Source organism: Moschus berezovskii, chromosome 16 (assembly GCF_049115385.1).
Source record: "Moschus berezovskii isolate FMDL1 chromosome 16, NW_MosBer_1.0, whole genome shotgun sequence".
Taxonomy (NCBI): domain Eukaryota; kingdom Metazoa; phylum Chordata; class Mammalia; order Artiodactyla; family Moschidae; genus Moschus; species Moschus berezovskii.
In genome coordinates, this window is record NC_142475.1 from 17983024 (window position 1) to 17996043 (window position 13020).

At 45.0% G+C, this 13020-nt stretch overlaps 1 protein-coding gene across 12 annotated transcripts in view; it reads right to left on the reverse strand.

The window, feature by feature from the left end:
- The window catches only part of SNX31 (sorting nexin 31), a 78672-nt gene that overhangs the window by 33199 nt on the left and 32453 nt on the right, over window positions 1-13020 (reverse strand). For all 12 annotated transcript variants that reach the window (XR_008686777.2, XR_008686776.2, XM_055432623.2 and 9 more), the window contains one exon: window positions 10150-10219. Coding sequence is in view for 10 of the 12 variants with exons in the window: in XM_055432623.2 (XP_055288598.2) it covers window positions 10150-10219 (70 nt within the window). In the remaining 2 variants the exon portion in view is untranslated. The remainder of the gene's footprint in view (window positions 1-10149; window positions 10220-13020) is intronic.

Consider the following 13020-nt stretch of genomic DNA (forward strand, 5'->3'; position numbering starts at 1 on the left):
GGTTTGCTCATTAATTTTATTATACTATTTATTATTTAACTTATATTTTGATGAAATCATACAGCATATGTCTTTCTCCATCTAACTTATTTTAGCAAAATACCATCAAGGTCCATCAGTGTTGTCACAAACGGCACAATTTCATCTTTTTTATGGCTGAGTAGTATTCCACTCAAGGAATGCTTGAAGCCACCAGTAGATGAAAGAGACAAGGAACAGAAACTCCCCTAGCACCTTCAGAGGGAACATGGCCCTGCCAATACTTTGATTTCAGACTTCTGACCTATGGAACTATGAGAAAATAAATTTTTATTATTTTAGAGCTCCTCCCCCATAAAGGAAAAGGTCAATCCTCACAGCACCTTATGAAGTAGGTACTATTCATAAATGCCCCAAAATAGGTGATAGAGTTTCAGTTCAGTTCAGTCACTCAGTCGTGTCCGACTCTCTGCGACCCCATAAATCACAGCAGGCCAGGCCTCCCTGTCCATCACCAACTCCCGGAGTTCACTCAAACTCATGTCCATCAAGTCGGTGATGCCATCCAGCCATCTCATTCTCTGTCGTCCCCTTCTCCTCCTGCCCCTAATCCTTCCCAGCATCAGACTCTTTTCCACTGAGTCAACTCGTTGCATGAGGTAGCCAAAGTATTGGAGTTTCAGCTTTAGCATCAGTCCTTCCAATGAACACCCAGGATTGATCTCCTTTAGAATGGACTGGTTGGACCTCCTTGCAGTCCAAGGGACTCTCAAGAGTCTTCTCTAACACCACAGTTCAAAAGCATCAATTCTTCGGTGATCAGCTTTCTTCACAGTCCAACTCTCACATCCATACATGACCACGGGAAAAACCATAGCCTTGACTAGACGGACCTTTGTTGGCAAAGTAATGTCTCTGCTTTTTAATATACTATCTAGGTTGGTCATAACTTTCCTTCCAAGGAGTAAGCGTGTTTTAATTTCATGGCTGCAATCAGCATCCACAGTGATTTTGGAGCCCCAAAATATAAAGTCTGACACTGTTTCCACTGTTACCCCATCTATTTCCCATGAAGTGATGGGACCAGATGCCATAATCTTTGTCTTCTGAATGTTGAGCTTCAAGCCAACCTTTTCACTCTCCTCTTTCACTTTCATCAAGAGGCTTTTGAGTTCCTCTTCACTTTCTGCCATAAGGCTGGTGTCATCTGCATATCTGAGGTTATTGATATTTCTCCCAGCAATCTTGATTCCAGCTCGCGCTTCTTCCAGCCCAGTGTTTCTCATGATGTACTCTGCACATAAGTTAAATAAGCAAGGTGACAATATACAACCTTGACGTACTCCTTTTCCTATTTGGAAGCAGTCTGTTGTTCCATGTCCAGTTCTGACTGTTGCTTCCTGACCTGCATACGGGTTTCTCAAGAGGCAGGTCAGGTGGTTTGGTATTCCCATACAATCAAATAATAGGTTATGCTACTATTTAAAATTATATAAAATATTTAACAACATGGGAAAAGTCTATGAGGCATTGGTACATGAAAACATGTCAAGTTACAAAATAAGAGCATAGTAATCAGGTCCTGATTTTTATAAAACAAAAACATAAATATTAACCAAGCCCCAAAGACCTTGTATGTACACTTAGCAGTCAAGAAAAATGGATGTGCGCATGAGTGAAATGAATTAATGGTATACGAAGTAAAAACACTGAAAAAGTTAAAAGAGTTTATATGTATGGTTGATGTAAGATTTGGGATGATGTTTGCTTTTATTTTTGAGTCCTTCCATAGCTGCACGTTTTTATAAGATGAAAACAAATTTTATAACTGAAAAATAATGAGAAGTGAATACACTATTAGGCCCTGTTGGCTGGGCTTTGAGCAACTGCCACCAGCAAATGTTCCCAAACTCCGACTCCCTGACGGGCTGCTCAGTCCTCTGTCCTAATCTGCAATGCAGGTTCAAGCCGAACAACACTGGTCTCAACGCCAGAAATCGCTGAAGACAGATGCCCCCTGGATTTCCTGAAGCCCTCAGCAACTCTTCCTGTGCTCTTCCCCTCTTCTCCTGGCACGCAGCCTCCCTTCCCCTTCATCCTTCCTGGCCCCAGGACAGGCTCTGAGATCAGCTTTTCATCTCATCAGCTGCTTACATACACTTAGCCTGTGCTATGCTGACAGTGTGTGCTGTGCTAAGTCGCTTAAGTCGTATCCAACTCTTTGCAAACCTGTGGTCTGTAGCCTCCCAGGCTCCTCTGTCCATGGGCTTCTCCAGGCAAGAATACTGGAGCGGGTTACCATGCCTTCCTCCAGGGGATCTTCCCGAGCCAGGGATCAAATCTACATCTCTTACGTCTCCTGCACTTGGCAGGTGGGTTCTTTATCACTAGCTGACATCATGCTTTATTTAATGGAGTTTTCCACTGGTCCTCAAACTGTTAACCCTTCTGGAGGAGAACCAGAGTTCTTTACCCCAGTGTATCTTGTGCAACGTCTTACACACAGCAAACCCACAAACAATTCTTTGCTATCAGGTACTTTATACCTTAGTATATGACAGTCTGAATATAGTATATGAATATACTGAATATAGTATATGAATATAATATAATATATGATAGTATATACCTTAGTCTGAATGTAAGTCTGTATGTTATGTCCTTCATATCACTGAGGGACAGGGTATGCCTTAGCTCCAAGAGGAGAAAGAAAAGCTGAATACATTTTGACATTACTATTGAAGTTGGGGAAAAGGAGATGGATTTAGAGAGAAGAAGAAAAATAACTACTATTTGTTGAGAACTTTTTAAGATAAGTTTTCTCATTGACTTTTTCCAAATGGTTCTGTGGGGGATAGGAACATTTACCCCCATTTTAGAGATGGGTAAAATCAAGATCCAGAGATGTTACAACTTTCAAGACAATCCAGTAAGTAAGCGGCAACGGTTGGATTAAAACCCAGATCTGACTACTCTACCAAGCCCTCCTCCTATTGCCCGAGATACTGAATTTTGACCACATAGGCAGCTACACACCCCAGGACTTTCTTCTTATTGTCAACTTTTCTCAAAACTGAACTTAGATACCATACCTAAGCTAAGAATGGAATCAGTATGGGTGTGAAGAATGGAACACCTTTTCTTTCCTGAATTCACTTGATCTCTATTAGAGCCCTGTAAGGACTGTTAGAACCTGGAAACGATGTCAGAGAGAAACCTGACTAAATATACAGGGTAAACAGCATCTGTAGTGGTAAGTAGGTAAGTACTAACTAAAGATACATCATTCATCATTAGAGGACCTGGGACTCTCAAATGTAGAGCTTCAAATATCCTACAGGAGAGGTAAGATAAATGTTTTTGTTTTACTACCCTTGAAAACCTTTGACCCTGATTGTGATTTCACAAGTCATCACTCAAATATATTATATACAGTGCCTTGCTCCAGACAGTGAGAGAGTCAAGTTCAGATAAATGTTTCTACTCAGTTATATGGTTCCCCAAAGACTGGCTGATGGAGACTCATGTGGAACCTAATTTTAAAAATTGCATGAAATCACATAAGTCATGGTTTTCATGAGTTCCAATCACACACACTCTAGTGCTCTCTACAGAGTCTACAGTAGCGAGACATGGAGAGCACGTGCCTTTTTAAGCAAGGCAGCAGCCACCTGGCTCCAGGTGGTTGAGGCAGAACAGATCAAGGCTAGGGAGCACGTTGGGCCAGTACAAGGGCACCAGGCCATGGGGGTATTAGGAAGGTAGTGGTCAGCCCACACTCCCCTCACCACCACACACCCTGATGCAGGGCTTGCCTGCCTAGGCAAAGGGGTACCTTTTTCTAATTTGCACAAATTGTAACCAGGCCAGTGGTGGCCCTGCTGAAATGTAGGCCCAGACTGGACAGAACCTTCAGTATTTTTTAGAAAATCCAGAAACTTCTATTTTTATAGGCAATCTTCCACTTTGTGGTTTAATTGCTAAGTCGTATCCGACTCTTGCGACCCCATGGACTATAGCCTGCCAGGCTCCTCTGTCCATGGGATTCTCCAGGCAAGAATACCAGAGTGGGTTGCCATTTCCTTCTTAAGGGGATCTTCCTGACCCAGGAATTGAACCCAGGTATCCTGCATTACAGGCAGATTCTTTACCAACTGAGCTACGAGGGAAGCCCCCATTTTGTTTAATGTCTCTCAAAGTTTTGAAAAGAAGGAAGTAAACACCTTGTGGGAATCCACTTGGCTCCTGGGACATCACTAGACACACTAGCTTTAAAAAAATTGAGAGTATTTCTTACTGGTTAATTATGATGGCACTGTTATTAATCAGAAGAACTCCCCAGAATTCTTCCATTCACTTTTTAAAGGATGATTGCTTCTCACTCACTCGTATCTCCTAAGCGCCTAGGACACAGTCTGTGCCCTTGGCCATTCAGAGTCTGATCAGAGAGACACAGATGTGAACCCGTATTCACAACACTGGGTGGGAGTGCCACGATGGAGGGCAGAACAAAACGCCAAGGGGGCAGAGAGGGAGGGGACAGAGAGGACTTCCCAAGGGAGGGAGCAGTTGTGGCTCCCTCCCTCCTCCTGGCCTCGGGCCCCTTTCCATTTCTCAGGAGCTTCACTCAAATTGGAGAAATGATAAAGGCTGAGGTTGTTATGACATCAGCTATATAATTTCTTGAAAAGTTTGCCAGGCAAAGAGCTAAGGTTTGAATATCAGTCTGTTAAAGCTGGAAGAACACTTAGAGACTGTTAGTTCACTCTCATCGCTTCACAGGGAGACATTGTAGTTCCAGTTCCAGAAGGAAGAAGTGACCAGTCCAAGGTCACCCAGAGGAGAGAGCCACTGAAGCCATTTTTGAAACTACCAATTCAGTGTGCTTTTCAAGAAACCATCTTTTCCCAAGCCGTTAGAGGAGGAAACACCATCAGTTTCTCTCTGGTTTACAAATGAAGATTGATAAACATCGTATGATGCTGCTGCTGCTGCTGCTGCTAAGTCGCTTCAGTCGTGTCCGACTCTGTGCGACCCCATAGACGGAAGCCCACCAGGCTCCCCTGTCCCTGGGATTCTCCAGGCAAGAACACTGGAGTGGGTTGCCATTTCCTTCTCCAATGCATGAAAGTGAAAAGAGAAAGTGAAGTCACTCAGTCATGTCTGACTCTTAGTGACCCCATGAACTGCAGCCTACCAGGCTTCTCCGTCCATGGGATTTTCCAGGCAAGAGTGCTGGAGTGGGGTGCCATCACCTTCTCCTTGTATGATGCTAGTGGTTCCTAATTCTTGTCACCCTGTATCCCTGGAAAACATCCCACAGAAACAATATTAGGATTAGGTGATGCACTGTCAACCAAGGATGCGCTGGCAAATAAACCAGACATGACTAACAAGGTATTGTAACAGCAAGGATACAGTGGTGCTAAGCCCCAGGGAACATTTAAAATGCTAAATTACATTCCAACTTATGTAACAGGGGTAAAAGTACATTGAACATAATTATGCATGATTAAAGCAGGACGTGAAATGAGCTGAAAACTATATTCTAGCCATAAAAGCACAATAGTGAACATTAAACATTTTTGAAACTACCAATTCAGTGTGCTTTTCAAGAAGTGATATTTTGATTTGCCTTCTTAGAGTTTCATGGAAATCATTTACTAGATGGTCTTGGCCTCTTAAAAAGTCACCTAAGGAGAAATGGATGTGAAGGTTGGGACTCCTCCAGTGATATTCCGGCTCCTGGGCCTGCTGGGACTGCTCAGTCACACACCCAGCTTCTCTGCCCTGTGCTGAAAAAGCCAAGGTCTCTGCGTGGCGCTGGTGGTCTCCTGGGGGAGATCTCTACACAAATGATGCTCTATTTTGTCAAACTGAAAACTCCCCTGATTTTATGATACCATGATCTTGTGTGACACTAAGAAAAAAGACTGCCAAATAAATTATGACACAGAACCACGAGGCAGTCCTGTGCAGCGTATCCTTCCCGGCGGGTAATTGCTTTCGTTTCTTCTGAGGCATCTGGTGATTTCTCTCGCCTGTAGAGGCACTGCTCAGCCTGTGCTAGGCAGTCCTTTTGCTTAATCTTAGTATAAACAGAGCAGTAGCCTCTCTGTGTGAACATAAAGCACTTGGTTGTCATTTTGCAAGAAAATGTGAAACGTGGAACTGTGGTCATGTCTTCAAAGATGAACATTTGCTTTCCCCGTACAAAAGGGAACCCTGCCACTCTGTCTTTGCCTCTCTGCGTAAGCAATAACTCCCCTTCCATCCAGAATCATATTTTCTGAAGTGATTTTAAATGACAATTAGACTCAACACATATATCAAGAGCACACCTAATCCAACTAAATGGAACGGCTCTTTAACAGTTGCTACATAATAAACCACTCCAAAAATGAAGACTTGCTAAAAATAATCTAATTAAAGCAATGGAACTGCTGAAAACAAAACCAAAAGTCACCTAAGGAAGTGCGTGTTTTTCTTCTTCTATGCTCTTGAGCAAGCCAGAGCATCAAAATCCATCCTTTTACCTTTTTTGCTATAACCAAACTACTGCAGGTGGTTCCATTAATGTTTTCTTGTCTCCTGAAAGAAAGTCAAAGTGTCAGTCATTAAGTCGTGTCCGACTCTTTGCGACCCCATGGACTGTGGCCCTCCAGGCTCTATTGTCCATGGGATTCTCCAGGCAAGAATACTGGAGTGGGTTGTCATTCCCTCCCCCAGGGGATCTTCCTGACCCAGGGTTCGAACCCTCGTCTCTTTTGTCTCCTGCACCGGCAGGCAGGTTCTTTACCACTAGCCCATTTGGGAAGCCCTCTTTGTGTCCTAGCAAAGCTCATTAAAAGCAATGTCTGGGACTTCCTTGGTGGTCCAGTGGTTAAGAATCCACCTGCCAATGCAGGGGACACGGGTTCGGTCCCTGATCCGGGAAGATTCCAAATGCCGACAGGCAACTAAGCCCATGCATCACAACTACTGAGCCCATGCTCTAGAGACTGCGATCTGAAACTGCTGAGCCCACGAGCTGTAACTACTGAAGCCCCAACTACGGTTACCTAGAGCCCATGCTCTGCAACAAGAAAAGCCACTACAATGAGAAGTCCACGCACCACAACTAGAGAGTAACTCTGCTCGCCGCAACTAAGAGAAAGCCTGCACGCAGCAATGAAGACTCAGCACAACCAAGAATAAATAAATAGATAGTTAAAATAAAAAAAGGGTTATACCTGTTTTTTTTTTTAAGTAACATCTGAAACTTCTCCCCTCTCTTCAATTCTGCTTTAGCTTATGAAAAGCTACAGAGTACAGCAGTTTAGAACCACGCTACATAAAAGCCACCTGCAAATGTGTTTTTAAATCCCTTTTCCTAATCTTCCATGTCTAAGCCTACTCAATCCTTTGTCAGCAAACTTTATTTCTTCTTCTAAAAAAAAAAGGTGGCCAGGATGGTGGGGACACATGTATACCTATGGCCAATTCACACTGATGCATGACAAAAACCGTCCCAATACTGTAAGGTAATTAACCTCCAATTAAAACAAATAAATAAACTTAATTTTAAAAATGTAGATAGCACCAACTGCCTGACAGAGTTACTATGAGGCGTAAATGAAACAATGTGTTTCATACAATTAGTACAATGTTCAGTTCAGTTCAGTCGCTCAGTCATGTCCGACTCTCCGAGACTCCATGAATCACAGCACGCCAGGCCTCCCTGTCCATCACCAACTCCCAGAGTTCACTCAAACTCATGTCCACAGAGTCGGTGATGCCATCCAGCCATCTCATTCTCTGTCGGCCCTTTCTCCTCCCGCCCCCAACCTTTCCAAGCATCAGAATCTTTTCCAGTGAGTCAACTTGTCTCATGATGTGGCCAAAGTATTGCAGTTTTAGCTTTAGCATGAGTCCTCCCAATGAACACCCAGGATTGATCTCCTTTAGAATGGACTGGTTGGATCTCCTTGCAGTACAGGGGACTCTCAAGAGTCTTCTCCAGCACCACAGTTCAAAAGCATCAATTATTCGGCGATCAGCTTTCTTCACAGTCCAACTCTCACATCCATACATGACCATGGGAAAAACCATAGCCTTGACTAGACGGACCTTTGTTGGCAAAGTAATGTCTCTGCTTTTTAATATACTATCAAGGTTGGTCATAACTTTCCTTCCAAGGAGTAAGCGTATTTTAATTTCATGGCTGCAATCAGCATCTGCAGTAGGATCCCCCAAAAGGCTTAAGGCTAAGGTCATGTCAGGAATAGTTCTAGTTTCTGGAGATAATAGCAATAAACAAAAAATCCCCAATTTCATGGATTCTAGCAGGGAGAGACAGAGTAACTCAAAATTTTTGTATAGTGCAATGGTAGAAATACTAAGGAGAAAATAAAATAAGTATTTACATCAGAATGTGTGATTTATTATGAGGTGGGATTTATTTATTATTCATACCTTGGGAGGGTTTGAATAGGCCAGGAACGCGACCCACTGTTCTGGGCTTGAGAATAAACTGTTGGGTAATTTCAAGGAAGTCCTTAAAAGAAGCTTCCAAACTTCCCTCCAAAACTATTAAGCCAGGCCTGGGAAAGGATGGGCCTCCAAAGATGCTGCCCGTGAGGCTAAACAGTGGCAGGGAGCTGGGGAAGAAGTGGGAGTTGAGGCGGGGGAGCTGAGGTGAGGGGGCTGAGGCGGGGGGAGCTGAGGCGGAGAGGGCTGAGGTGGGGGCTGAGGTGAGGGTGGTGAGGTGAGGTGGCTGAGGTAGGGGGCTGAGGTGAGGGTGGTGAGGTAGGGGGGCTGAGGTAGGGGGCTGAGGTGAGGGGCTGAGGGGGGGTAAGGTAGGGGAGCTGAGGCGAGGGGGCTGAGGTGGGGGAGCTGAGGTGAGGGGGCTGAGGTGAAGGGTCTGAGGTGAGGGAGCTAAGGCAAGGGGTCTGAGGCGAGGGGGCTGAGACGGGGGGGCGGGGCCGAGGCAGGGGAGCTGAGGCGAGGGGGAGCTGAGGTGAGGGGGCTGAGGCGGGTGGGGCTGAGGTGGGGGGGCTGAGGTGGGGGTGGCGGGCGATACATCACAGGGGCAGCATTTGCTGACCTCCAGACAGATGAACAGAACCTTCACTGCATGAGTCAGGAAAAGAAAGGAGGCCAAACTCTAAATGAGCTTTTCTGTGGGTTGAGGGGCAGGGGTAAGGCAAGACCAACTACATCATTTGCAGGACTTAGTACAAAATGAAAATGTGGGAGCGCGGAGGGAAGCGGCAGTGCTGCCTCACAGGCCACTTGCTAGGAAGCTGGCCCTGGAGACATGTATGTTACTTGTTGGTTTAGAAAAAAGAAGATTATGCTAAAGTGAGATTTAGGGACCATGTGTGACTTTAAATTGGCTTCCCTGGTGGTTCAAATGGTAAAGAATCCACCTGCAGTGCAGGAGACCTGGGTTTGATCCCTGAGTTGGGAAGATCACCTGAAGAAGAGAAAGGCTACCCACTCCAGTAGTCTTGCCTGGAGAATCCCATGGACAGAGGAGCTTGATGGGCTACAGTCCATGGGGTCGCAAAGAGTCACACTATTGAGTGACTTTCACTTTGAGTTTTTCTGTGACTTATCAGGGATGTGCTTTCCTGGCTATTAAATTAGCCTAGATGATTGTGTGTCAGCTGCCAGTGTGGAGAGATGGTTAGAATGGAGGTAGAATTCTTTTCCTTCAAACCCTACTTCTCTTAAAATATTTCTTTATTTATTGTGATTAAAATATGCATAACATTTTAACCATCTGCTGCTGCTGCTGCTAAGTCGCTTCAGTCGTTCTGACTCTGTGAGACCCCATAGATGGCAGCCCACCAGGCTCCCCCATCCCTGGGATTCTCCAGGCAAGAAAGAACACTTCTAGAGGTGCACAATTCACTGGCACTAAAAACACGGACAGTGTTATATAACCATCGCCTCTTTTTATGCCTAAAGCCTTTTCATTATCCCAAGAAAAACATCTATCCCCAGTAAACAATAACTCCTCCCCACCCCTCAGCCCCTGGGAACCTCTGTTCTAGTTTCAATTTATAGGAATTTGCCTCTTCTAGGTGTCGCTGCAGAATTCTGAACTGCCACACACCCGTTCTCTGTTTCAAACCCCAAAGGCCTATAATATCCGGTGTTCTGATAGCCCTTGGTTCCCCTCACCTGCATGTAGATCAGATCTACAGCTGCTCTGCAGTCCATCAGCCTGGCGTCGAGGGATGGGTCCAGGTACCTGCATGATTCAGGAGTGTTCAGTTAATTTATGACTCAGTTGACGGGCATACCCGGATGGGCATGCTCTCTCAACTGGCAGCCCTCAATGCCTTGAACCAAGGCCCCTTTTCCAGCACAGGCACAATCTTCTGCTTGCCTAGTCTTGCAGTGACCTCTGACCTCTTCTGTTTCCCATTGTCTCTATATTGTAAGTCTATTTAGTGCCCTCTGAGAGTAGACATGCACAAAACACAAGGCTTTAAGAAAATGGTCCTCATCCTATTTACGTCAAGCCCCAAGTCTCAACGCCCTCTTCCCACCTGCAATTCCTGCATAGCCATCTGCCCTGTACCCACAGCCGTATCACTGTCCTACGCCCAGGCCACCTCTCCTCTTGCCTGAGCTGCTCAGGTGACCTCCTCACCAGACATCCATCTCAGTTGTGTCCCTCAGTCCCACGCTCCACATTTGAACTGGAGTAGTCTTTCCCAAGGAACATTTCAGATGCTCATAGTCCCAGGGGTTAGAGCATTTATCCTGTTGACTCCCAAGGCCCTTCATAGGAGATCCTACTTTCATTTCCACTTCTATCTTTGACCTCTCTCCCCTGGTCCACACTCTATACATTCCAACCTTGTCTTCTCTCTTCTCCCTCCATTCAAAAGACCACTCCCCTCACCTGCCTTCTTCCTGGACTTATCGGCCTCTCCCACAAGCTTCACCCTTGTGTCTCCTCCTCTGGTCCCTACTCCCCAAGGCTGTGTTAGCAATCCGTCCCCTGGACTTCCTCAGCTCCCTGAGTTTACCCTGATCTCTGCTCTGATCAAGCTGATATTACACCAGGTATGAAGATCCCTGAGGGGCTGGGTCTTATTCAGACCCCTTGCCCCTCTGGACCTTGGCAAAGGGACTTGCAGATAGCAGAGCTTCACGTTCGTCTAGCAGATCTAGGATTGCTAGGATGAAGTGAAGTTACAGGTACTATGTGAGTGCAGTAGCCAGCCAAGACCAGACCGAAACTGTCAGGAGAGGGAAAACCCGGGTTGGTCTATCACCAGTCTGAAGGCATAGTGAGCAGAATCACAGAGCTCAGCAGGGGAGGGGAATAAGATGATGGGATTGTCATAGACCAGGAAAAGGATGAAAATATAGATGCTTGAAGATCAACTTCATTCTAGTGGCTGGGGAGAAGCAACTGAAGAGTTCCTATGTGTATTTTATTTAGCTATTTCACCCCTGTACCCCAGGCACCCTATGTGGCAGAGATAACAACTGTTACACCAAATGGAGAGCCCCCAGACTCACCCCAGACCGGAGCTCTGAGAGGTCAGGGCAGGCTACCCTCTGGTCTAGAAGGAACTATACCATCTTTGGCAAGAAGCATCCGGGAATTGACAGAAAAATCCCTAAAACTCGACTTGGTCTCACTGCCAGGCCTCACCTGCTGGGGATTCCACAGCTAGGGTAGTCGACCTAGCCTCTCTGCTCTCACCTAGTGAGGGCTCCCTCAGGACAGAGGACCAGGACCTGCAGGATCCTACCCCCAGACTCGCCCCTTCCAGTAACCTCGTCCTCAGCTCTAAGAGCTGAAGTAGGACCTCCTTTCCTCTCTGTCCCCACAAGCAAAGGCAATCTGCCTGGATCTGAAATGAAGGCTGGTGATGGGGTAGACATTTCATCTTGCACTTATGATCTAGAATTTATCTATTTGATGTAGAAACAGGCAAAGCCCAATTTCCAATTCAAGCTTAAGATGAGGGATAGAATCCTCATCTCTTAGAGAGTTCGTGGACAAAACAGTCTAATCCAGAGGGTTTGCTTTTTAATTACAATTTTTATCATGATTATTATCACTGTAACAATAAAAAACATGACCAAAATTTATTGAGCATGTAGGATTACTTCATTTAACTCTCACTATAATCTTGAGATAGACTCTACCATTAATATTCTCATTTTATAGATAAAGAAATTGAGGCTTAGAGAGCTTCAATAACTTGGCTAGAGTTATTGAGCTAAACCCCGAGATGCACATATTCAGATCCCAGGAACAACTGTGCTTAGCCACCTGTTACTCTCTAAAATCTCAGACAAAACTCCATCCTTTTTGCCTTCTCAGGGCTCTCTGCCACATACTTTGACTATTTCTCAGAATACTTTCGAATAGCAGTACGTGAACTTCTAGCCTTGCTGGGAATCCCTTTCCAAAATTCAAAGCCGCAGCCTGGAGCTCTAACAAGGTACCACAAGGTCAAGGTTATTACTATTCCTTGATTTCAAATGCCTTTCTTTAGAGCTTCTGTGTTCAGATTACAGAATAACTGGGCCAGGAGAGAGTAAACCAAAGAAGCAATCCAATACAGCCACAGCAATATACACTGGGAAACACAAACTAATCCGCCCCCCATGCCAATGGAGAGTGTCCTGTTTCTCACTGTTATTTTGTTCACTTGTTCTCCATAGGACCCCTTGTGTCTGGGGGAAATAAAAGTGTTTTCTGCAAAAATACAGCAGATTTTTTTTGCCCTAGATTTCATCTCAATCTAGGAAAATATGTCTGGCTCTGGTAAATAAGCATGTATAATTGGAATCCATTAGGAAGGTAAGCTGAGTACATAGAGTTCAAATTCAGTGCAGATTGGCTGAGTCCACTCTGCCTTCAGAAAATACCACAGTTCAACAGATAAATCAGACTTGCTTGTAATTATCAATAAACTCCTTCAATTAAATAGTCAGTCATATATTTCAAAGCAAACCCTGCAATTCCTTGCCATTACCTGCTTCAATCCCCAGTCCCCCTACGCCCAGCCTTATCTTCAT